The sequence below is a fragment of the Octopus bimaculoides genome, chromosome 7 (genome assembly GCF_046866305.1).
Source record: "Octopus bimaculoides isolate indiv1 chromosome 7, ASM4686630v1, whole genome shotgun sequence".
Classification (NCBI taxonomy): domain Eukaryota; kingdom Metazoa; phylum Mollusca; class Cephalopoda; order Octopoda; family Octopodidae; genus Octopus; species Octopus bimaculoides.
The window spans coordinates 8,697,729-8,724,293 of NC_142934.1; the positions used below are offsets into that span (position 1 = coordinate 8,697,729).

The 26,565-nt window shown below is 33.0% G+C and overlaps 1 protein-coding gene across 1 annotated transcript in view; it reads right to left on the bottom strand.

Annotated features, from left to right (window-relative positions):
- Window positions 1-26,565, bottom strand: part of LOC106877289 (liprin-beta-1) — a 367,092-nt gene that overhangs the window by 69,304 nt on the left and 271,223 nt on the right. Inside the window, exons 10-11 of the mRNA XM_089354745.1 lie at window positions 17,386-17,447; window positions 13,404-13,421 (exon numbers count right to left, since the gene is read on the bottom strand). Coding sequence (XP_089210871.1) covers window positions 13,404-13,421; window positions 17,386-17,447 — 80 coding nt within the window. The remainder of the gene's footprint in view (window positions 1-13,403; window positions 13,422-17,385; window positions 17,448-26,565) is intronic.

The window sequence follows — 26,565 nt, forward strand, 5'->3', positions numbered from 1 at the left end:
ACTTTACAGAGTGTACTGAATGTTTTTCTATATGGCACTGGTACTAGAGAGGTTTCCCCCCAAGTAACCTGCAAAAGAAAACCCCTTAATTAAAGGTAGAGAGGCATACAGTTGAGTGGGTTGGTTTTATGCTATGTGATGAGAGGTTAATGTATGATAAGGGGACAGGAGCAGGTGTTTTGCTGTAAGGAAGATATATGGTTACCCCAGTTGGAAAATAACAAGGATGGTGGTGAAGGTGTGTTAGGGCCTACCCTCAAGTTACAGGAAGGTGAAAAACATTAAACAACATTATACATAAAATCTCCTTTCTACGTTACCCAGATATTTTTTTGAAGTGCTTACATTCGAATGCTTACAGTTTAATGTTCATAAAATTAGAACATTCCATGAAAAGGAAACACTGCTTAAGGGATTTATAATTTTCATTTTTATTGCTTGTTCTAATTTTTTTTTGCATAATGAACTGAGTATACGTGGGTGGGCAGGCGGGTGAGCGAGTGTGTGTGTGTGTGTGTGTGTGTGTGTGTGTGTGCGCATGTGTGTGCACTTACATATATGTAACCATCTGCAAAAAGTATGAAAGGGAGAGCTGACTAATAAGGGAAATTTCATTATAGATTACTTGAATTGAAATTTAATCTATGCTTAAAATATGACCCAGAAAGCCTTCAGCTTAAATTCTCTGTGATTTCAACAATTATGCAACAGACATTAGACACTGGCTTATTTATACAGACAAGAGACACCGAACAATGTAATCCGATAACTTTAAACTATTTATGGACATACTATAAGTTATCAAGAAAAGGAAGTATGGAAAATGTACATGAATAGAGGGCTGAGAATGGAGCAGATATAATACAGATGCGCCTGAAGTTAATCTCTCTGAACAATTAAATTCCTGTAATTAAAATACAATTAGCTAGTTGTTTAAAACTCTATTCTCATTCAACTTAACAAAATTTGTTTCCTTGTGTACATATATGAATAGGGTGGCTACACATGAAATTACAGGATAATAGAAACTTTACAATTAGATGATGTTTCCTCTATCAAACAGTTCAACTATTAAAACTATTTGCCAGAAGCGAGTAGAACAGTGTATATTGTCTAAAAAGCACAAAGATTAGCATTTTTGAAAGGGGTGGGATCTGGAAGAACTAATACTGAAACTAAATATTTTCATAACGATTCAGTGTTCAATTGTTGACCATCAAACTTGATTCCAATCAGAATGTAAAAATAGTCTTTGATATAAGTTATATATTTAAAATGTGTAGAAGAAGCACTTCTGTCAGTTTTGGCTAAGAAAAATTATGCAATCAGTTAGTGGTAACATGTAAACCTAATAAAATCAAGTATAAAGTCAAAAACATTTAAATCTGAATAGATTTCCAAGCCATACTGGATCTAATGAGAAAATGATTGTAATAAATTGATACTGATAGTTCAAGAATTGTAGCTAAGTAGAGGGTTGTGAACTTCATATTGACAATATGAACTCTCTCTCTCTCTCTTTCTCTCTCTCAAATACACTCCAAACTGGTTGAAAGCTCTTTTTCCTTTTCTTTTCTTTATATTGTCTTGCAAGTTACTTGGCAACCTCACTTGTGGCAGTGTCACAAAAAGGAAAAAATGACACCCAGTACACACTGTAAAGTGATTGGCATTAGGAAGGGCATCCTGCCATAGAAACCATACCAAAATTGACACAGCTTTGCAGCTCACCAGATTCTATAAAATGATCCAACCCAAGCCAGCATGGAAAATGGCCATTAAACGGTGGTGGTGGTGGTGGTGGTGGTGGAGGAGGGGAGGAGGATTAAAGAGTCAGCAAAAGTGAATGATTAAGACTCACTCCAACCAATATAATCCACTCAAAATTATTTTTGAGGAAAGGCTTTGCTCAAAATGACAAAACCCACCTATCTTCAAAGAACTGAAAGGTAATCTTATTTCATGGATGTTTATTAATCTACTAACTTCATAGTTTCAAATAAACTGGCACAAATGGGAGATAACATTAAATTTCATTATGAAAAATTGCAGCAGTACTAAATGTTCTTACTTTCGAAAACTATGAAGTAGGTATTAATATACTAGTAGCAACAGTAGAGCCTGGAGTTATCTACAGTTTGCCAAATATAAGTTAGCCTATCTTCAAATTAACAGTATCCTTCAAGGAAGATACTTCCTGTTAATACTAACCATCCTTCAGGTGGCGGATACATTTAAAATTTCTATTCCATCTAACTAAACAACCAAGGTGAAGAAAAAAAATGAATATGCAAATAACTATATAATATATATATATATATATATATATATATATATATATATATAAAGATATTTATGATGGTGTATATATGTGTCATATTAGTTCTTGCTAAGATCTTTCAGTTATCTACAAGTGAGTTGGAAACTATCCACAGCACTGTGAACCAGCATAGGTTAATGGAAAATAAATAATGTTGAATAAAGCACAAACAATAAAAAAAAAATCTGATTTTAGGGGCATGAAATTACACACATCTAGATTGTCTTATAACTACTTGTTGGGGGACGTTTTTTTTATGATAAGCATGATGATAAGAAAGGTGGAGAGATGAAATAAGTAATTCATCATAAAATCTTATTTTTGATATATAAACAAACACACAAAATGTATAAAATAGAATGCAATACCATATAGATGTTGAGGTTACAGTAGGTTCTCACATTCTATTCAGCTGTTAGGATTTCTTTGCTAGCTGGCTTAGAAATTTTACAAGTGCTGGTAATGTGTCTTCAAGAGATTTTTATCTTAAGTTCTCTGTGTCTATAAAAGTTATCTGTCTACTGATAATGAGTATTGGTTAATAATTAATTAAATGTAATTTTAAATGCAAAGAATAAAAATACAATTAGTTAAATTAGAAGAAATATATGAAGTTGCTGCAAAATAAAGTCATATGTAAAAAAAATTACAATGTAATGAAAACAATATTTTTGTTTATTTAATTGTTTATCTTATTTTGAGAGAAATTAAATACCATTTTCAAAAATAGAACTTATATGATTATATTATTTTTGTTTTGTCTTAAATTAGATATAACAGCAGGGAAACAAATTACTTTTATTTATTTTTTTTTTATAGACTACCTCAACTTTATTCAGTTAAATATTTAGGGTATTCCTGTTCTAATCTTGTATTAAATTATTTACAAACATTGAGATAAGACTAATCTTATGTATTATAATTTATAAGATCAAAAGAATACATATTTATTTTGAAAACACAAACATTCCCACATACACAATTAATCATCTTCAATCATAAGTTCTAAAAATATTAACCAATGCATTACATTTTCGAGTAAAAAAACAGAACAGAAAAATGGTTCAAAAATTAAAACAAAATAAAAGTTTTAAATGAAGGTAGAAAATGAAATGATTCTGTATATAAAAAAATTTTGTAATAGCAACATTAACTTTTTATATAAATACTTTTAAAAAGATGTTAAGAAAAACAAACCTTAGATAGTGAAAGTGGTTTTATAGTGAAACAATACACTGCAGTAGAAAGCAGACGTGGGTAGAAAAATAGCTGGTAAAGTTTGATTATTGAAGCTGGAGTTCTTTTAATATAGACAACCACAGCAACCAAATCAACATTCTTTTATTTTTTGGGGTGTGAGCGAAGGGGACGAGAGGTGGCGGATGAAAGAGCAACACTTATGTTTCAACATGCAGATTAAAGAATTTAATTTTAATTAAAAAAAAAAAAATGAATCATGTAATTAGAAATAATGATCTTTTGCCGAGACACACACAAAATATACCCCTATTTGATGAGAAGAAATGAGTATGGTTGGTAGTATTTGTGAAGGCAAAGCTAATCCTTATCAAATTTGAATTCAGACTGTAAGACCCTAAACTAGATACCACAAAACTTCCAGCCACACTTTTTACTGAATAGCTACATTTAGATAATATTATCATAGTAGATGGATGGCTGCTTTGATTCACATCAAACTAAGCTGTACTTTCAATCATGAATGGCAGTGCCCCAGCATGGCCACAACCTTTGGGCTGAAACAAGTAAAGGAATGAAGTAACATTATGAAAACAAATTAAACAATTCACACACACATACATAATATACATACATATATACACATATAGATTGCTAACCACAACACACATTTTTTTTCTCTCCTTGTTTTTTTTCTGTGGAAGAGCGTAGGCTCGAAACATTAAGGACTTTTTCAATTCCCGAGCGTTATACTAATACATCTGTTTGTTTTCTACACCACCTGTCTTTGTCTGTTGTTTTTTTGTGAATTCTCCCTATATATATATATATATATATATATATATATATAAAATCATTTTCCATGTTACCTATAAAAATAATGAATTGGACATTTTCCCATACATTTTCATATCAATCAGCAATATTCATTTTCTTAAGCTATTCTCATATTACAAATATATTAAATATGCCAGAAAAGAAGCTTACGAACGTTTGCTATCAGCACCACCACTGTCAGATTTATTTTTTCCAGAAACAAAGTTGGTCAGTATATTTAATGTGTAGCAATAGTAAAAAGTCTAGAAAGGTTTCCATCCAAACAATAACCTCAGTAATTTATGATCTTTTTTTAATTATGGTAATTTTTATTGATTTATTTTTATATATTTTTTTAACTACTCTCCCATTTAATAATTCGCATTGGAATTGTTTAACAAGCCATACCTCCTCGCTGAGACACAGTAAAAGACATAACTAAAAAAGTTATAAATTGGTGGAATAACAGTTGTGAATAGCTTGAGTCAATAATTCATATCAACATGATATGTATAACTTGTACACCTGTACACAGTTATTTTCATGCTTGGCTGAACTCTAAACAATAATTCCAAATTCAAACAATACAAAATCTTCCAATACACACCCTACAAACATACTGTCATCCTAATGTATTCTATTCCCTACCTATATATCTCTACTTCCCAAAACCTACATACACCAAGCCTAATTATCATTGCATACACCTACATTTACTCCAGAAATACAACTTGCGAAAAACCATATATATATATATATATATATATATATATATATATATATATATGTATATATAATGTAACCACATTACTGAAGTAATGTGGATACACTCCCCATTTGTTATTTTACATTCTAAGACAGTAAGGTGTGATATGAAGGAAATTTGGCTGTTGTTTTGAGAATATCAAATGACAAAGTTAAACATATTTGTTTGTTAAATTAAGATAGCTTTCTTTCTTTTTTATTTTTTTACTTCCTAAGTTCAGAGAAAGGGGCAGTGATGAGGCTTTTGAGGCTGTCCAAGACCTGTGAGATTGATAACATTAATGTTGTTCTTGAACCTTTATAAGTGAACATCTGTAGGAAAGATATGAGCAAGGAGGGAGTTTCTAGAGGGCCGACGTTCTGGGAAGAAAGGGCTGAGGTTGGAAGGATACAGTAAGTGTAATGAGAAGAGAGACAAGCTGCATGAAGGAAAAGATAAGTTTAACTGACATCTTAAATTTTCACAAAATATAATGCCGTGTGTGTGTGTGTGTGTGTGTGTGTGGCTTAGTGGTTAGGGTGTTGCACTCATGATTGTGAGATTGTGGGTTTTGATTCCTGGACTGGGCAATGTGTTGTGTTCTTGAGCAAAACAGTTCATTTCACACTGCTCCATCCCATTCAGCTGGCAAAAATGAGTAATCTTGTGACAGACTAGCATCTTGTCCAGGAGAAGGAACATATATGCCACAGAATCCAAGAAACCAGCCTTATGAGCCTATGACTCAGGAAGGAGCTTTGACCTTTTGCTTCATGCATGTAATGTACACACATGCATATGTCATTGTTTCTTTCATAGCAGAAAAATATGAATGCACTGAATATGAGTTGGTACTGCAGGTATGTGGAGTCTGATATATATTTGGTTAATAGCATTACATATCTGAACCTGACATCTTAGATCTCACAGATGACTATACTCATCAGAGAATACAAGGGAGTACCATTTAATCTAAATGATTTTAGACACTTTTGGAGCAAGAAAATATTCTCAATTGACTGAAGAGTACAGTCAGCTACAAGGACGATTGAAAAAAGCTTCGAGCCTAGGATCACAATCTATTTTACCTTATCTCATGACAAAACACACACACACACACACACACACTAGCCTTCATTGTGTTTGGTAGTAAAGTGAACCTAGAATGCTATAAAAGATAATGAAAAGTCAGCTAATTCTTAGTTTTACAAATAAGAGATTTTAATCATAAAGATGGTGGTAAGCACAAAAAGGTAAGATCAATTAAAATCACCATGTTTTACTAATTTGTTAGCACAATTTAAACAAATATTCTGATGCTACTGACTTTTGAACTAGAAAGAATGACACTAAAAGATAAATGACTCCAAAGTGTCATGACTATCTTCATTTTGAAAATTGTGTTAGGCGAGTATGGAGACTAAGATGTAACGAAAATGAAATTCTCACAAACACATACAAATCTTATGTATATATAAACATGTAAGAAACGATTAATAATGACAGAAGCATAATTAATATAAAAAGATAATATTTATCAGCAGTAGTGGACAATTATCTCCCACTAGCAATATAAACCCAAGTGCTTATATGCACCACAAGTCTATATGAGAGGTTGTCTCATGATAGATAAAACAGTATTTTTTGTTCTAACACAACATCCACTTCTATATTACCTATATACATGTATTTTGCTAATTACTTTTGAACAGGGTTTGTTACCTAATAAGAACAAAGAATCCCCTTGCTATAATTTATAACAAATAGAGACACTGTGTAATTAAATGACATTATAAATATTGTGAAAAGGCTTTGGACATTCTAAATTTGCTGTATATATTTTTCAGCAAATAGTTTTTGCTACATTTTGATTAGATAATTTTCATTTTTCTGCAAGTTGGAACAATAACAATCTTTCTTTTAAGATTTCAGAAATAGAAATTTTGTAAATCATCCAACATTGAGGAAGATTGAAAACTGAATGATCAATATGTTAAGATAAAAATACAGAAATGCTAATGGACCATTTGATGCCAGCATAATGATGCTTAAAATTTGAAAATGTTAAATTTTCAACAGAAGAACTGTTTCACAAAACATCTGTTACTTCTAACAATAAAAACAAAAAAAGAAATTGTGAAACCAGTTACATAATTGCATATAAATTTTTATGAAGTAAATTTTCTTAAATTGTAATTTTGAACTCTCTCTTTTCTTTACACTTTCTAGTGATGTGGAAAAATTTATTTTCCTCTATGTGTGTGTATGAAACAAACAAATAAGTCAAAACTTTTTTTCCAATTTCAAATACAAACACATCACAAAATTAGAAAAAGAACAAAAAGGAATGAAGTATAATACTAAGGTATTTAAATGTTATCAGGGAGTAAAGCATAGAAGTAAAGGTAAAGAGGGGAAAGCCAAATAAATATCAAGAGAATGTACATGAAAACATAAAAAAGGAATGAGAGAGAGAGAGACAAAGAAAGAGGGGTTGTTTAGAGAGAGGGTTCAAAAATAACATAAAGAGGTGGGAGAGCAGGACTAAGGGAACAAAGCATTTGTTAGAGGTACACAGCATGGGTAATGTCAACTGCAAAGTCTGTAAAGTTTTGGGGGTGGGCTATGGATTTGGCTAGTTTTGACCAATGATTATGACAAATGAGGATGATGATAACATTTCAGAAGTATAATTGAAATAATTAATTCAATTTTGTTTCATCATTTTTTTAAAAAATTATGTTTTATAACAATTTTTTGAATGCCGAGCATACATATGTAAACAAATGAGAATAAAAAGAAAAAAAGGAAAATAGAAAGAGTCAATGGACTCATGACAATGATTCCAATGCTCAAAAGACGTTTGCAGATTTTTCTGTGTCCTAACAATTTTGTAGCCATAAACCCATAAACTATCCGATCAAATGTCCCTTTGATCTTTTACTTCATCTATAATCCTTTTAGAATAAAGATATTCTTTCATTTGTTTCAGTAATTTGACTGGGACCATGCTGGAGCACCACCTTTAGATGAACAAATCAATCCCAGAACTTATTCTTTGTAAGCCTAGTACTTATTCTATAGGCCTCTTTTGCCGAAATGCTAAGGTATGGGGACATAAACACAGACACACACACGTGTGTGTGTGTGTGTGTGTGTGTGTATGTGTGTGTATATATATATATATATGACAGGCTTCTTTCAGTTTCCGTCTACCAAATCCACTCAGAAGGCTTTGGTTGGCCTGATGCTATAGCAGAAGACACTTGCCCAAGGTACTACGCAGTAGGATGAGAACCCGGAACCATGTGGTTGGTAAGCAAGCTACTTACCACACAGCCACTCCTGTGCCTATGTTTAAATTTGCTGAGATAGTTAATACACTTCTGCAATGTTTTATTACTAACACACACACAAGTTCATATATACAATACAAAAAGTTTCATAAATATTATCTCAGTGGTTATCAGCAAACTTCAGTGAACACAATAAAAATAGAAATATAAAAATAGAGGCTTAGCATGGGGTCTTGTAACATCTTGTAACATCAGTTCAGTGGTCATGCCTTGCAGTATTTGTTCTGAAACTCTACAGCTTGAATTAAAATCCTGCCAAGGTCAAGCTTGTCTTTTCACCTTTTTGGGGTCAATAAATAAAGGGAATTAGCAGAATTGTTACAGAGTAACACAAAATGCTTTGCTCTGTCCTTTGAATTCTCAAGGCAATGCCTGCAATAACACTGGTGCTTATCATTCCCTTTACACAGCATCAGCGGAAATAACGGGCGACTTGCATGCACGGATAATTGCTGGCCTTCAAATAAATGAATAAATTGTCCTTGCCTGAGCCCATGCCATAAGAGATATATATGAATCATAAAAATTTGTAAAAGGCCACAAATTGCTTGTGGTGGAATCATTCCATATTTATGGAATATTTTACTAGGAAGCTCACTTGCTACACTGCACTTGGGAATCATTTATAGAATTATTCTGTTTCTAGCTGATCTGTAAAGGACAAATGAAGAGACATTTTTGTACGTATGACAGTCCAATGCATGGAGATAAATAACATGTAACAGAAGTAATGTAACTCAGAATAGACAATAAAAGAAACAAGACATTAAATATTTATTTAATTACTTGTTGATTAGAGCGGAACATTCCATGCATGCTGGGCTCATAACCTAGAGGTCCACAGACTGAAACTAAATTCTGCTAAGAAATAAGTATAATTTTAGATGTTTATACATCGCAACTGAGTTGCCAAGAAATGTAGCAACCATGTATATGTACTTACACGGGTAAGTAGAAATTATATTATGTAATAGAAATTAATATAGGTTTAAGGAGTCATCAACTGGCTGGAGTACAGTAATCCCTCGACTATCAACCCCACCACGACAGGTGAAAATCTGTGAAGTAGAAACAGTACTGTATATTTTTAAAATCATTTTTATAATTTGTATATATATATATTTTATTATAAACGCAACATAAGCTTAAATAGTAAACCGCAATAGGTGAACTGTGATGTGGTGAGGGATTACTGTACACCAAAACCCTAGAAGTGTAGTAGGTAGAGATGACAACAAGAACAGGATTTTTCAGTTAGTATATAGGATTGACCTTAGTAAAGCAAAACTGCCATTGGTAGTATTTGAAATCAGGATGTTCAGAATATCAAACTAAATACAACAAAGCACTTAATCTGGATCTTTATTGGTTCTGTCATGCTTTGATTTATGATTTATCTAAAATTGAATATGTTATTATTTTTTTTCTTTTTGTCTTACTTTATTCTGTAGTGTTTGTAGAGAAATATGCAGTGTTTATTTATTTATCTTTTTTGTTTGTTAGGTTGCTCTTCAAACACATCCAAGAAAAAAAAAAAACATGCAAACTTGGTCATAAAAAAGATTTAAACATAATTCTCATCTAGCTCTTCTATTTTCCTTTTTCTTTATTCTTATTTCTTTATGTATGTATTAAATTCGTGTTAATGTGTATGTGCACATACACATTAAGTAAAGTCTCCATACAGAACACATATCATCCATGCATATTTACACACACACATACACACACCAGCAAAACTTTATTTTACTCGTTTTCACTACAACCACCACTACACCTTTATCTCGTGCACACACTCTCTCTCTAAAAACTGTGCATGTGAGTCTGTCTCCTTTTAATAGCTATCCCTTGTTTTAATTTGAATAATTAATCCTATGATGGTCCCAATGCAAATGAAATTTATTATTCAATGAAAATAATTGTAATTAATTCTGGAGAAAACAAAATTATAATAAACAACTCAAAATTATCATTACATGTTTTTTTAAAGAGGAAAATTTATCAAGAGACAACAGGCCAGTTTTAACTTTTTCCTCCACTGTATATATTTTGCAATAGCAATTAATTTTGATTCTCTAAGCCTCAACAAAGGATCAAATTTCTGTCAATCTTACGATCCATATTCATAACTTGTTGTTTGGCTGACACTACTATAACCCCTAACCCCCTACCAAAACATTATTTACATTTGATGGATATTTGTCCTCATCTTTGTTGTTAACATTTTGGCTGATATACCCTCCAGCCTTCGTCATGTGTCTTGGGGAATTTTCGAACCTGGGTCATCATTCCTAAGGTATTTTCGATGTTATTATTATTATTATTATTATTATTATTATTATTCTGGTCACTGCTTGGAATTGAACTTGGAATCTTGGGATTAGTAGCCCATGCTCTTAACCACTATGCTATATACCCGAGGACAGATATCCGTCAAATGTAAATAATGTACATAATTCCTCATCTCTTAAATATAGAACTGTATTACCCACACTAAAAGTTCAAGTTCTTTCACTGTTTTATTCCTTCAAGACATTTTCCATTTTTTCCAAATTCCTTTCATTCTTCTTCATCAGCTCGCTGTTGACTGTTGATACATGATTTCAATGAAATCATTGTCACGTAATCTTTTGAATGTGAAGATAACAATTCATAAATATTTACCAAATCATCAACCAAGAAATAAAGATTTGTTCTAATAATAGCAATTTCATTGAGTTTGTTTACTAGATTTTCGAGAGGTGAAAATATTCAGTTAAGTCTAAGATTATACTAGACTGCTCTGATACAGGTGGCTGTCACTTCTCATGATTAGTGAACATTTTCAATTGTTTGTTTGATGTTAAATCATTTCCAAAATTCTTGAAGAGTAATAATACCTTGTCCAGTTGTAACTTCAGTTGCCTATGAGAAAGTTTATTAAATAGAATAGTCCTAAGGTAAAAATACATGGACTTTAGTACAAAAATAATTGATTAAGAATGGCCAAGGACACTATTAAGAATCAAAAGAACTTTGAAAACTCAATCATTTTTTTTGGCAATAGCTTTTTAATTTCTGGACATGAAATAATCTTCTAACAAGAACCATAACTTTTTATCTCATCACTAAATAACTAGAAAGGATTGTTTGTTGCATCCTTTGAAAGTCTTTGAGCTTATTGTTTGATCAATTTTTCTTTTGACCCCAGCTCAACATTGCCCCCAAATAAAAGGGCTAAGCAATTCTTTTGATGTATTGTAACCAGGTTGCAATGTTTCGTTTTTGCTAAGACAATTCTTAATGGATTTTTCTTCCAAAAAAGGGTAATTTCATCAAAGTTGAAAATTCCAAGAATTTCAAAATTATTTTCTTTTCTTAATTTCTTTCATCCAACTAGATACTTAACTGCAGCATCTTCATCCAAACCTTAATATTTGTCTTCTTTCAATGAAGAACAAAAGTTAAGAATTTTAATCATAAAATTATTGGAATTTGCTTCTGGTTACAAATCTTCCAACTGAAGTCTTAATAGATCTTCCATTTCAACAATTATTTGCAGGTTTAATGATGGGAAAGCTACTTCATCTTCGCCTGTACCAATTCACTTTGCCCAAAATACTTTGTATTGTTAACTCACTACTAACTTTAGTTTAGTTTCTCGCCATGATCAAACATTTTAATAATGTCAAGTTTAATGTCTAGAATGACAACTTTTCTTCTCATTTTAGTAATTTCTACAATAGCATCAATTTATCATGTAGGAATATTACAAACATGTGCATGTGTGTTAAAACTTCTTTGAATTTCAAAATACACTGTAAATTTGAAAATAAATGTATAACTCATCCATTTGCACCTGAGACTAAAAAGAAGTAGAGGCACAGTAGCAAGGACAAGAAGACAGTGTTGGCTCAGCAGGTCCCGTGCAGCTATTCGCATGCCATTTTCAAAACATGGTAATACAACTTTATAAGGTGTAAATTAAGGGATGGTTACAGTAGATTTAATTGCAATAATTAACAGTGCATTCATTAAAATAACAGTAAGCAAACAGTTATATCATCATCGTTTAAGGTTCACTTTTCCATGCTTGCTTGAGTCAGACTGAATTTGTGGAGGTAGGTTTTTTTTTATTGCCAGATACCCTTCTTGTTGCCAACCCTCACTAGTTCCCAAGTAAGGTAATATTTCTCCATGACCAGACATATGTCAGAAGATTGGAAATGAAGAATACTGCTTGCGTGATGGTGTCACTCGCAATCAATCATGCAATATCAAAGAAAGGAGACAGTAACAGACACACACGTTTTTATACATGCACACATATATACACATGTATTCATATATACAAAGTACATACATATGTATTCACACGCACACACTTCTGTTAAATGAAAAATTACAAAGTTACAAATAAAAACACAAATGGATGAAATATAAACAGGATTAAATTTGTACACAGCAATTGAAGATTTTTTTTAAAAAAGAAATTTTTGCAATTTCTGCTGAACAACATAAATGAAATAAATTTCTTAGCAAATGACAAGAAACAAGAAACTTCATCTGTTAATCTAATAATCATGTAAAGTAATATCTAAATTACAATTTAACAAGATAAAAAAAAAAAAATTGTTAAGTGTTTTAATTATCATTTTACTTCTGTGCTGAAAACAATGAAGAAACTTGTTGCTTTCATTTTCTTGGTTTTTTTTCTAACGTAGTTCAAGAAATATAAGTTTACAAATTAGAAACCAAAAAAGACTTATTAATAATAAACAGTCTTTTTTTTTTTTTTTCTTCTTCTGAAATGCCATCCAGGACAGATTTTAGTGTGGATATCTGCAAAATCAGCCAACCATTTACCATGGCTGGATCAATTAATTTCATGCAGAAGATCCACTCTGGAAAGACCCACAAGGAAAGCAACAGCAATAGTTAGATAAATATTGTTCATAGCCCAGAGATACCCAGCACACTTTACACTTACCCATGAAATACCTCCATTCTGGAAAAAAAATCAAGTTTAATGACAAATATCTCATTAAAAAGAGAAAAGAGAGAAAAAAGAAAAAGGAAAAAGAAAATGCTTAACTCCAGCATAATTTGTCGCTCAGGAATTATTCCTGAGCTTCTTTGGGGAAATTTACTGAAATCACTGTCATGTTCTCCTCAGATAACTTCTATTATTTTTTATAATCTAAACCAGCGGTTCCCAAACTATGAGTCGAGAATCCTAGTGAGTCGCAAAAAGTTATAAAATTACGCATTAGCTTTGATTAACTGCTGTCTATCGAGATAGTTCAAGACTCATGTTTTCAATACCAGACTGGTTGTTTTATTAAGCAGTAGGCTTTTTTCACGAACTTAACAAATCAAGTTATTTATTCGTACGTAATCGTAAAAAGGAAAAGTCTGTTTTTACCTATTTATAGAGAACTTTAACTAGGCGCAGTACAACACTGATCGAGCCGATAACAGTTACTGCTTCGAGGTTTTGTATTAGAGTTAATACCTGCCCATAGGGTATGGAGACGTTGAAACAGTTATAAAACGTTTTGTTTCACATTTAATATAACCCTAACCCTAACCCAGTAGAGTTAAGTGGGTCGCCATAGACTGGTGTCATAAATAGTGGGTCGCGTCTCTAAAAAGTTTGGGAACCACTGATCTAAACAAATTGGTTCAATGGTTAAATCACTGAGTAGTACGTTACTTCTCTTAAGTCAATCTCATTGAAAATAGTTGCTATTTCCCTCTTGAGGTTTAATGACTGGGGTTACTAAATGTTTTCTAAGTGTAAAACATATGCTACAGTAATTCATGCAAAAGTCTGAATTGGTTTCAGTACCTTAAATGGAGAGAGGAATTAATAGTGGCAGACAACACAGAGAGAATAAAAGCAAATTCCAATAATAACTACAGAGAACAAAAACTCCATTACATTTCATATAATGGGTTACAAGAACAGAAATAAAACTTTTTTTCTTCTTAATACTTTAAATATAATTGTAAATTGAAGTTCTTCATATTCTGATATTTGCATGAATTAGTATAACAGATGACTGCTTCGCAAATGAATATTTTTGATGAGTAAAATGTTCAACCACAGAGTAAGATTGGTAGCTAATTCTTATCAGTGAGACTGAAGCAAATAGAGTAAAGTGACACATTACAATGCTTGTAGACAGCTGAAGATAAGCTTATGGTAGACATTTGGTATTAGTAAACAGTATATTAACTAATATGATATGCGTGACACTTATGCTTATCAGATATTATTAAAAGTAGAATGAAGTGAAATAATTACGAACAGATTGTAGACCAAATTTGACAGTCTTTTCTATTCTATAATACTTTATATATATATATATATTTTTACAAACAGAACTAGGAAAGTTGAATCAATGAAATTAGATAGACGGAAAAATAGTTTAGCCTGAAGATAATTCTCTCTTAACAACTAAGCCAAACATCTGATTAAAAATTAGGAAATTTAACTATTTTAACTCAAACTGCTAAACTGGTCACCTGTTGTAATATTGCAGTGTTTATTGTTTTTATTAATTTATCTGAGGTGGAAGAACAGACCCTTTTGAATTATCTTGGATTGGGAATAACAATAGCCTAATGAGGTTGAAAAAGGTGAGGTTCTGTTTAAACATCAGAAAATTGATAGCTGGAAGGGAGTCCTGATGTATTATAGCTCTGAAGAGGAAGGATCACATAAAGCATTTAATACGGGGCCTGAGAAGAGAGATACAATATGAGTAAGAAGTAAAAAAAACAGATAAAGTGAATTTAAGTGAGGATAGGCACAGATTTGGAATGTCCCAAGGCTCAGAGACTGCTGTAGTTACAAAAGAAGAAACAAAGGAAGGAGACATTAAGGAATCAAGAGACGCAATGTTAAGTGAAGATGTATTTACCAAGAAATTAGTCAGTTTTGAGATGAATCCAGGATGCATGTGAGTGTGTGTGCACATGCACACGTGTCTGAATGATGATATACTTACAGAGTGTACTGATGTCTTTTTTAGTGCATATCATTGGAAATACAAATTCATATGGGATGGATATATTCAGGATTTCATATTGATGAGGAAGGTAAATATCTTCCTCATAAGCATTTGTGTACACATGTATATATGCATATTATTATTATTATTATTATTATTATTATTATTATTATTATTATTATTAAGGCTGTGAGCTGGAAGAATCATTAGCACAAAAGACAAAATGCTTCCAGCTTCACAGCTTGAGTCTGAATTCTGCTGTGGTCAACTTTGCCATTCATCTTTTTGGAGTTGAACTCAGAATGTAAAGACAGACAAAATGCCATGAAGCATTTTGCCAGGTATGCTAATAATTCTGCAAGCCCGCTGCCTTAATAATAATAATGATAATAACAATAATCCTTTCTACTATAGGCACAAGGCCTGGATTTTATGGGGAGAGGGGCAGTCAATCACATCAACCCCAGTACTCAACTGATACTTAAGTTATTGACCCTGAAAGGCAAAATCGACCTCAGTGGAATTTGAACTCAGAACATAACGATAGACGAAATACCGCTAAGCATTTCACCCAGCATGCTAACAATTATGCCAGCTCACTGCCTTAATAATAATAATCCTTTCTACTATAGGCACAAGGCCTGAAATTTTGGGGGAGGGGACTAGTCGATTACATTTGTCCCCAGTATTTCACTGGTACTTAATTTATCAACCTTGAAAGGATGACAGGCAAAGTCAACCTTGGGGGAATTTGAACTCAGAACGTAGCAACGGGTGAAATACTGCTAAGCATTTTGTCCAATGTGCTAACGATTCTGCCAGCTCACCACCTTAATAATAATAATGATAATAATAATAAAACTATTCTGCTATTTAATCCATGAGTGCCTGTTTTTGCCCCGAGTCATGGATTTTTAGACACCTACACACACACACACACACACAAGTAAATATGCATTGAGGATACTGCTGGACTCCATTTCCGAATGCAGGAGTTAATGTGTCATCAGGCAGTGATGCAGATCTAAAAGTGTTTTGTTTCTTTTTACTACAACACTGAGCAGTCCAGAGCCACCTACCAATGTAGGCAAATGAAACTCCTGCACAATAGGGAGCTTCTTACAATGTGAAAAGAAAATTAATGATTTACTGATAATTCCTTATATCTTTCAGGTGAATCACCCCAGCAATGAATTATTACAAACTAGATTTTTGCCACACATTTTCTAAAGGTAAAAGTATGAACAGTATCTGATTCACCTGAAATATGGAATCACCATATTTTATTGTGTATAAGGAACCCTTTTTTGTAAAAAATTAGGTTAAAAAAAATGGGACTTTTTTTATACATGGATAGTACTATAATCCCTTACAAAACCTTTTCCCCAAATTTTAAGTCCCCAAAATTCGGGGGTTCCTTATACATGTTAAAATACAGTAATAAATCATTAATTTTGTCTTAACATTGTAAGTAGCTCTTATTAATTCACAATGCTTCCACTCTTCTATATTGTATGTGTGCGTATGCGTACATGTACATGTGTGTTAAATGGTAGTAAATTAGAGATAACTATTCAACAAAATGATATCAGAGACAGCCACAAATCTTGGAGGAAAAAATTGGTACAGATTACCTAAAACCAGTGTGATTTAAATAGACCAAGTTTTAGATACACACAAACATGCATAAACATGGAGAAAAATAATATAACTTTCAAACATAAAACATTTTGAAGGTGTCCAATTGTTTTCACATATAAACTTTCTGGGAATTAATTTTTCTAATTTTTTTTATATGCAGGGCTGAGCAACATTGAGTGAAGTTACTCTTAATAGGTTTTCAGTATTTTTATATTCTATTAATTGTAAATTTAATTTAGTTTAGGAGTGAAAGGGAAAATCCTATTAATTTAACAATTAGAATTTTCAATAATAAATAATGTAAAACTATACCTTTTCCTCATTGGCTAACATCAGCGAGTCGACAGCTTTTTTCAGCTTTTCTATTTCGCTCTCTGCAAAAAAAAAAAAAAAAAATTTGAAACAAAATTACAAAACTGAAATTATAATAAATAAATACTAAATTAAGAAAAATAATGTCAACAATAACAATAAAAAAAATGGTTGCTTATATAATCAAGAAGTAAGGAAAAAATGTTAAGTCATGTAATTGTATCTTTCTAAAGAAAACTAACATTATAGGCAGAAGTGAATGGAAAATTGAAATCAAAACTGAGCCACTATCAGAAGAATTGCCAGCAGCAAAAGTAGGCCTCATTACGGTATTTTCAGCAGCTTGGAAATAGGATCAAACGGACCAGTTTCTAACAATTCAACAGTTAAAAGAAGCAAAAAACACCTGTTAATACATATTGATCACATTGGTGCTTATATCCGTGTAAAGCAACAGACACCTTTAACCAAGAGATCAGAACTTATTTCTAAGTGCTGACATTAGAATAAGTACTCTCTTTCCAAACACAATAGACCTATCAAACCACAATTAATGTAAACAGAGGAACCAGGTGTCAATAATTCCTTATCTTGTGGGAGAGGAGGAGGAAAATGACTTTTACATGTGCAGTAAATCTTGGGTAACACAACATTGAAACCTAAGCTTTCAAGGAATATGAAAAGAACTTCTACATAGTGGTTGAATATGAGTTATTTTATGAATCTTCCACCTAGGTACAAACTGAAAGACTCTAAAACAATCTGGATGGCATGGGCATGGGCATGTACATGCTTTTTGCCACATCTAATATGTCCGAGAAATAACACACTACCAAAGCGGGATTGTACAATAAGCTTCAGATACCATTATAAAAAGAGGAGTTTGCTTCACTGGGCACTGCTGGTTAGTGAAGCCCTTTTGACATCTTGAAATGGTCATAACTGCATCGATTACTCAGTGGAGACATACATGGATCTGTTAACAGATCACATTGGATGTCACTGAGAAGAACTACCATCCCATGCCTTGGGAGATAGCAACAGGTGAGGATCATGGTCATGTGAATCCAAGCAAGATCAATACAGTGAGTAGTAGTAGTGGTAGTAGTGTTATCATTATCATTATTGATGCCAGTACCGCCTGACTGGCACCTGTGCTGGTGGCACGTAAAAAGCACTATTTGAATGTCGTTAATGTCAGTCCTACTGGACTGGCTCTTGTGCCAGAAGCACATAAAATGCACCATACGCACATGGTTGATGCCAGTGCTGCCTGACTGGTTTCATGTTAGTGGTACATAAAAAGCACCATTCAAGAGTGGTCATTGCCAGTGCTATGTAAAAAGCACCCTCGACACTCTCAGAGTGGTTAGCATTAGGAAAGGCATCCAGCTGTAGAAACTTTGCCAGATCGGATTGAAGCCTGGTGCAGCCTCCTGGCTTGCCAGTCCTCAGTCAAACCGTCCAGCCCATGCCAACATGGAAAGTGGACGTTAAATGATTATTATTATTATTATTATTATTATTATTATTATTATTTCCATCATCTTTACATTCTGAGTTCAAATTCCACCAAGGTTGATTTTGCCTTTCACCCTTTTCAGGGTCAATAAAATAAGTACCAGTTGTGCACCAGGTTGACATAATTGACTAGCCTCCACCCCGAAAATTTAAGGCCTTGTGCCTATAGTAGAAAGGATTATTATTATCATAAGTAGTAGTAGAAGTAGTAGTAGTAGTAGTAGTAGTAGTAGTAGTAGTAGTAGTAGTAGTAGATGACAACTATGGAAGAAGGAAAATTTGTATAAATTTACTTTAATTGTATCATTAACCAGACACACACACACACATTAAGAAAAAAAAAAAGAATTAATGAAGATTAATATTTGAGAAAATTTACAATTAATTGTCAGGAAAAATTAATTTTAGAGTCTTAATTTTGCACTTCCTGAATGCTAAATATTTATCAAGATATAAATTCTACATGACAGAAAAGAAAAGAAGAAATACAGAAAACACACACACACACACACACATATAACAAGCAAGTAAAGAAAGAGGGGGGGGATAAACAAATTCACTTTCAGAATTAAACAGATATGGGAAATTCTCAAAATCATTTATTTTACAAATTCCGAATATATAGCAGCTTAACAAAGGATATTAAAAAGCAATTATAAATATAAAAGAGGCCAATCAAAGTGTTAATGCAATATAATATAATATATATGAATTGCCATGGAAGTATTAGAAAAGAAGTTAAAATGTAGAAATAAAGGTTTACTGTTGCAATAGTAATATATTCAAAAAGAAAATGATTTCTCACATAGTGTAAGATCGTTCATTATTGTTAAGTGTATTTTACAAAAGTTCCTTTGTATAAAACAGCTATGTAACACAAAGGCAGATTTTAAAATAGTAAAAATTATGTTTTTTTTTTTCTTAAATATATTTTCATGAACAGTATGTCAACAATAGACTGAAGAAGGTGGGGGGGGGGGAAATAGAATACAGCTTTAATTTTGAGAAAGACTTCAAAACACAAATATACACAAGCATCACAAAAGTGTTAAGATGTCTGTTTATTCTATACTGGCATGGCTCGACTTGATCAATTTCTGTGAAGCAGATGTTTTTACAAGTGGATGCCTTATTCTAATGTAAACCACTTCTCCACTAAGGAAAAAACAAAGACTTAGCCTAGAACAAAAACATGTGTTGTCTTAAGGAACATGGTCCCCTTTGAAAACTGAATTATTGTTAACCAAGAGAAAAGGAAATATTTTTATTACTGAACCTAGGTAAAGCAGCAATTGGCAGAATTGTTATCATGCTGAGTAAAATGCTTAGCAGCATTCCATCCATCTTTATGTCCTGAGTTCAAGTTCAGCTGAGGTTGACTTTGCCTTTCATCTTTTTAGGGGTCAATAAAATATGTACCAGTTGACGTAATTGACTCACCCCACCCCACTGAAATTCTGGCTTTGTGCCAGAATTTGAAACCATCATTAAACTTAGGTGCAGACATGCTGTATGGTTAAGAAGCTTGCTTCCTAACCATGTTGATCTTGGGTTCAGTCCCACTGCATAGCACCTTAGGTGTCTTCTACTATAACCATGTGTCAACTAAAGCGTTGAGAGTGAATTTTGTAGATAAAAAAATCTAAAAGAAGCCCATTGTAAATGAGGATCATTGTACAAGTGAGGTGTTTGTTTCCTAGTTACGTTGCCAGGAAACAGGTGTGTGTTGGCAATAGGAAGGACTTCCAGTTGTAGAAAATCTCAACGAATTCCAAAGTGGACATTAAATGATGATGAAATTTATTACTGAACAATTTTGGTTAATATCATAATTCCTACAATCCAATGACAAACCACATGTTGTGCAGTATTAAAAATTACATTTATTCAGTTTCTTGTCTTGAGGAATAGAATCACAAGAATTAGAGAAAATTTTTGAGCCAATCAGAATTTCATGGATTGGTACTTGCAAGACTTCAATTAATTAAAGGTAGAATCAGCAAAGCAATAGGTGCTTAAGTAAGTTCTCAGCAAATTCAAGACTGAAGGTGATAGATATCTTCAACTGTCTGTTTCCTCTCCCTAAAAAAAACTGATGACTTATGGCTAATGGAAAATGAATCTTAAGCCTACTGAATTGGATATAGAAAGAAATAGGATGATTAATAGCTTCAATATTTAGCAGGGGAACATGTTGCTAGTTCTTATTTTATCAAGACTGAAGAAAACCAAGTGAGATTCAAACTTAGCAAAATGAGACAATTGAAGCTTACAGATGGGTAATCTATATCACTCTTATATTTGGAATATCAGACGAATCAGGCTTATATTTTAAGATGTTTTAAAAAAGAGAAATAGAAAGATAATGAATTAAAAGGACAAAGAAGACAAGTAAGGGAGTTGATGGGAATGAAATCAAAGAAAAAGGAGTGCATGAACAGTAAGTTAAAAAGAAGATACTAAAATATACGATTTTGGGAAAATGAAAAGAAAGGAAAACTGAAAAAAGATAAAGAGTGACAGAAAAATCTAGAAGAAGAATTTTTATTCCTATAAATAGATTTATTTCATAAAGAAGAATCACAAATATATTTCCCAAGAAAATATATTCAAATGCCAAAAGGACTACAAATATTCATTCTTAAATATTTTGAACTTTTGCTGTTGGGAGTGTCTCCATTTACATAATCAGCAATACCTACGGAAGTGGGGGCAGTAAAAAGGAAAGAAGGAAGTAAAAGAAAAAAGAACGATAAGAAGAGGCTAGTAATGCTGTCACACAAGTTACTTCAATGAATATAATCTTTCTATAAACATACAATTCTATTTGTTTGAGGTGCATAATTGAACTAAATTGCATTGCACTGGTTTGCAGCTGGTGACTTAAATAAATTAGCTTTATTAGCTTTGCCCTCCCACCTATCTTTATATTGTTCAAATGTTATTACCGATTTTTTTTTTTTTTACCAGTGTTAAATAGCTACAAGAGTTTCACACACCAATAAAAGAACAACAAAGTTGATTTACTACAACTTGTTCAAGTAAATGGCTTTTCATGTTGCTTTGAAGTTAATGTTTGATTTCATAGTCTCTCTCTCTCTCTCTCTCTCTCTCTCTTTATAGTAAAATTTTATCAAGATAAACAAACACACTGGTTACTAAATTATAGAATTTGACTATTGATCTTCAGGTTTTGTAGTGAATTATAGTTGTTGAATTTGTTTAAGCACTTCTACAACAAACTTTATGCTGTTTACACTGGCCAAACTATTCGAATATAAAACTGCAGTTGAGTATTAAGGAAAGGATTCCATTTTTTACACACCTGTAAATACCTAAGAAGCAAGAAAATATGTATAAATATAGATATTTATACATAGAAGCAAATAAGAAGATATATACTTATAGCAAAATAACAACATCTTAATCTCTAGTGTTATTCTGCTGCAACTGCCATGTCTTAACCATGGGATGAAATTGAGGACATAGTCTATTACAGATACAGCATCATCATCATCAATGTTTAATGTCCACTTTTCCTGTCATCAGCCCTCTGTTTCTTTTCCCCATGGCTGGAAATGTTTTCACAGAAGCTTGGAAATGAAAGACGCTGCTTATACGACTAATATGTCCATTTTGCTATCAAGTGTGAAAAAAACTCCATATATCATTTGCTCTTATCCTGACCTCATCAGTGAAGTATAACTTCCATCATTCTTTGTTGAAATAATTGAGGAAAGAACCAGCAAGTATATATTCAAGGTCACACCTTAGTTGGCATAGGAAAGTAAAATTGTCAAAAAAAAAAAAAAAAAAAAAAAAAAATTCACAGACGTCAATCGTATGTAGAACAATATCAAAGATAATGTTAATAGTTTTAATGTATAAAGAATTCTTAAAATCTCTGTAAGTAACAAACAAAATACCATTTCTTCTTGTGTCTGTTACTCACATACGTTGTCAGTTTTTTTTTTTTCTACTTTGGTCATACGATATGTAACCCATTAATCTATCAGAAGCAACATAAGTCCTTTTGCTCACTTCACTTCTTTCTGGAATAGCACCTATTACCCATCTCTCTCTCCATAGCAGCCAGCATATGTTCCAATACTACTTTCTCTCTTTAGCTACACTTACCCCCCACCACCACCGCCCACTCTCTCTTGCCCTTTAGGTGTCTTCACACTTCCTCTTAATTTTTTTTTACCTCACACTCCCTGTTTTGTGGTTTCTGAACATACATACTAATACACACATGCACACGCACAGGTACACAATATTCCACACATGCACATCAAATTTTGTAATACATGATGATATAATATATGAACATCCCCTTTGAAAGAAACGGCGACAAAGTTCCACATCATTAGAAATGTTAAGATGCAAAGTATCAGGTTTCTGTAGCAAGGAGACATCAGGTATGCACCAATGCATAATGTATCTATTATTTGTATTTAGTCTACAACACACCTTCTAAGTAAAATGTACCTACAATTTACTTGTAGCTAAACCCTTTATTAATATTCTTCTACTTACTATAACCATTGGTTTCAGCCCTTCAGTAAAAAAATATTCTTACTCAGTTTCTCTGGTTGATAAATAGGTATTTTTCTCTGTTAACTGTGAATTATAAGCATTCAACAAGAACGTCTGCTATAAGAATGCACAAATAACTAAACTTACAATTTTAAAAAAAATGCATACACTGCATATGAACATATACTCTTTTACTTGTTTCAGTGATTTGACTGCGGCCATGCTGGAGCATCACCTTTAGTTGAGGGCTGGTAACAGGAAGGGCATCCAACCATAGAAAATCTGCCTCAATAAACTCTGTGTGATCCATGCAAGCATGGTGGGAAATTGGAGGTCAAACGCTGATGATGATGCTTGCACAAATAAATGTCAAGCAACTCAAATATAAGAAGAAGACTGAGAAAGTTACAGAAAGAAGTGGTGAAAATTGATTTCAGGATACTGAACCTTACAAAGGAAATGACTATGACATGTGATGAAACACTGTACTGGGAAAAAAAAAAAAATCTGTCTAAGATATGAACATTATGATTATCATCATGATCATCATCATCATGACAAAGATAACAATGATGATGAACATGCAAGTGGATATCAATTCAGGATGGAAAAATTGCAGATAACCAAAGCAAAGCAAAGCTGAATTTGTTTAAATCTTAAACAGTTAGATATCACAAATGACATGACATGACTGATGCATGAAGTAATGGCAGAGTCAAGAAATAAAATACTAAACCAATGACAAATATGCCGGCAAATTCACACGATGAAATTTTTATTTTTAATTACCAGACAACTTTAAAATTACGTAGCTAGATTAAAATGTGCTCTGATAAATTTCGGTTTGAAGCAGAGATTATCAAGATGGAGCAAGGTTATATTGCTAAAGTTGGTAAACAAATTAGAGGATGGTAGAGATAGAAAGAAAAGAAAAACAAGATCTGCCAAATCAATGTATGAGAGCAAACGATTGCATTACTGATAGAAAGAAGTTATACAGAAAACGGAAAACAGGTATATAAAGGCTGATGCAAAATGATGTAAAATGATGTAAAATGAACCAGCATATCAAGATTACAGTAAAATTTCGAATTACAGAAGAGCGTTTGTTGATCTACTCAGATGTTTAATCCAGATAAGTATCTGGTGCTGAATGTTGGGAGTAAAATATAGAGGAGAAATTAGCATAAGAATATTAAGAATACCGTACAGTCAATCAACATATGTACATCACTCATAAAATAATATACATCACTCATAAAATAATAGTCTGACCTAATAAAACTACTTAACTTTCTTTATAAATAAAGAAATAAGAAAGACTCTTGTGAAAAATATCACACATTTTACAGCTTTACAAGATTCTGTCACCAGACTGCAACCATGCTGGGACACAATCTTCAAGGGTTGGTCAACAATATCAACCCCAGCACTTATTATCAACTGGAACTTATTTTAACAATCTTTGTTTGTTGAACTGGTAGGTTATGGGACATAATGGGATAAAATATAAACGACACTAGTTAATATACTGGTGCAAACATAAACATGGTCACAATTTGTGAAGGAGTTGTACATGTGCTTCGTTGATATGGAAAAGGCATTTGATAGGGTTCCAAGGAAGGTGATTGAGTGGGCATTGAGGAAGAGAGGTGTACTAGAGGTAATAGCGAGGGCAGTGATGAGTTTGTATGAGGGGGTAAAGGCAAGAGTTAGAATTGGATCAGAGCTGTCAGAGGAGTTTGCGGTGAAAGTTGGTGTGCATCAGGGATCAGTGTTGTTATGTTGTTGTTTGCAATAGTGGCTGATGTGGTGATGGAGAGTGCAAAAGAGGAACTGCTAATGGAGATACTGTATGCAGATGACCTTGTTCTCATGAGTGAGACGATGGAGGGATTGAGGGAGAAGTTTTGGAAATGGAAGGAGGCGTTTGAAAGCAAGGGTTTGAAGGTAAACCTCAGGAAGACAAAGGTGATGGTGAGTGGGGTGGAAGGAGGAAGTGTTAGTGAGTAAGGTGGATCAATGGGGTGTTGTGTGTGGGATGTGAGAAATGGATCCATGGTAGATGTACGAAAATGAAGACGGTGACTCCAAGATTGGCGAGAGAGTTTGTTTGTGGCAGATGTAAAGATGGAGCAGGAGGGCTGGCAGAATCACTGGAAACACTATGTGACAAAATGAGAAACTGGGTGCGATTTATACATGAGGAAAAGCTAAAAGTTATGAAGGAAAAAATTTTGTACTAAATTAGGTGTGTGGAGGCGCAATGACCCAGTGGTTAGGGCAGCAGACTCGCGGTCGGAGGATTGCGGTTTCAATTCCCAGACTGGGCGTTGTGAGTGTTTATTGAGCGAAAACACCTAAGCTCCATGAGGCTCCGGCAGGGGATGGTGGTGACCCCTGTTGTACTCTTTTGCCCCAACTTTGTCTCACTCTTTCTTCCTGTTTCTTGAGTAAAGCTGCGATGGACTGGCATCCCATCCAGCTGGGGGGAACACATACGCCATAGAAACCGGGCCCATGAGCCTGGCTAGGCTTTGAAAGGGCTACGAAATTACGAAAATTAGGAGTGCAATCTATACATGAGTAAATACAGTACATTAATTGGCAGATGCAGTGTATAATCGGTAGAGCATCAAACAAAATATCTTGTGGTGAGAAAATACCTTGTGGCATTTAATTGTATCCGATTATATTTTTATTACAAATCTTCTCTAGTTTCCTTTTACCTTTCATCCTTCCACGGTTGGTAAAACATATTACAAGGGAGGATATCATTAATTATACTCTAGAAGTCAGTATTTCAGCATGGCTACAGTTCAATGGCTGGAACTTAGAAAAGAATAAAAAGACCTAAAACTTGCCACTTGATTCCACAAAATATACTAGGATCAAAATTCATTAATTTAATTTTTTGCAGTCAGCAGTGCAGTTAAATACACTGCCAAAAACACACTGGCCTCCACTACTCACGTAGCTAGAGGGAATTAAAGCTAAAAGTAATAAATAGATTCACTATCGTTATCACTGCATGATAAGAATTTCAGCGAAGCAGAACAGCAGATGGAAATAGCAATGAAAATATATGTTAATAGTGTGTGGAGTGGGGGACAAGTTAAA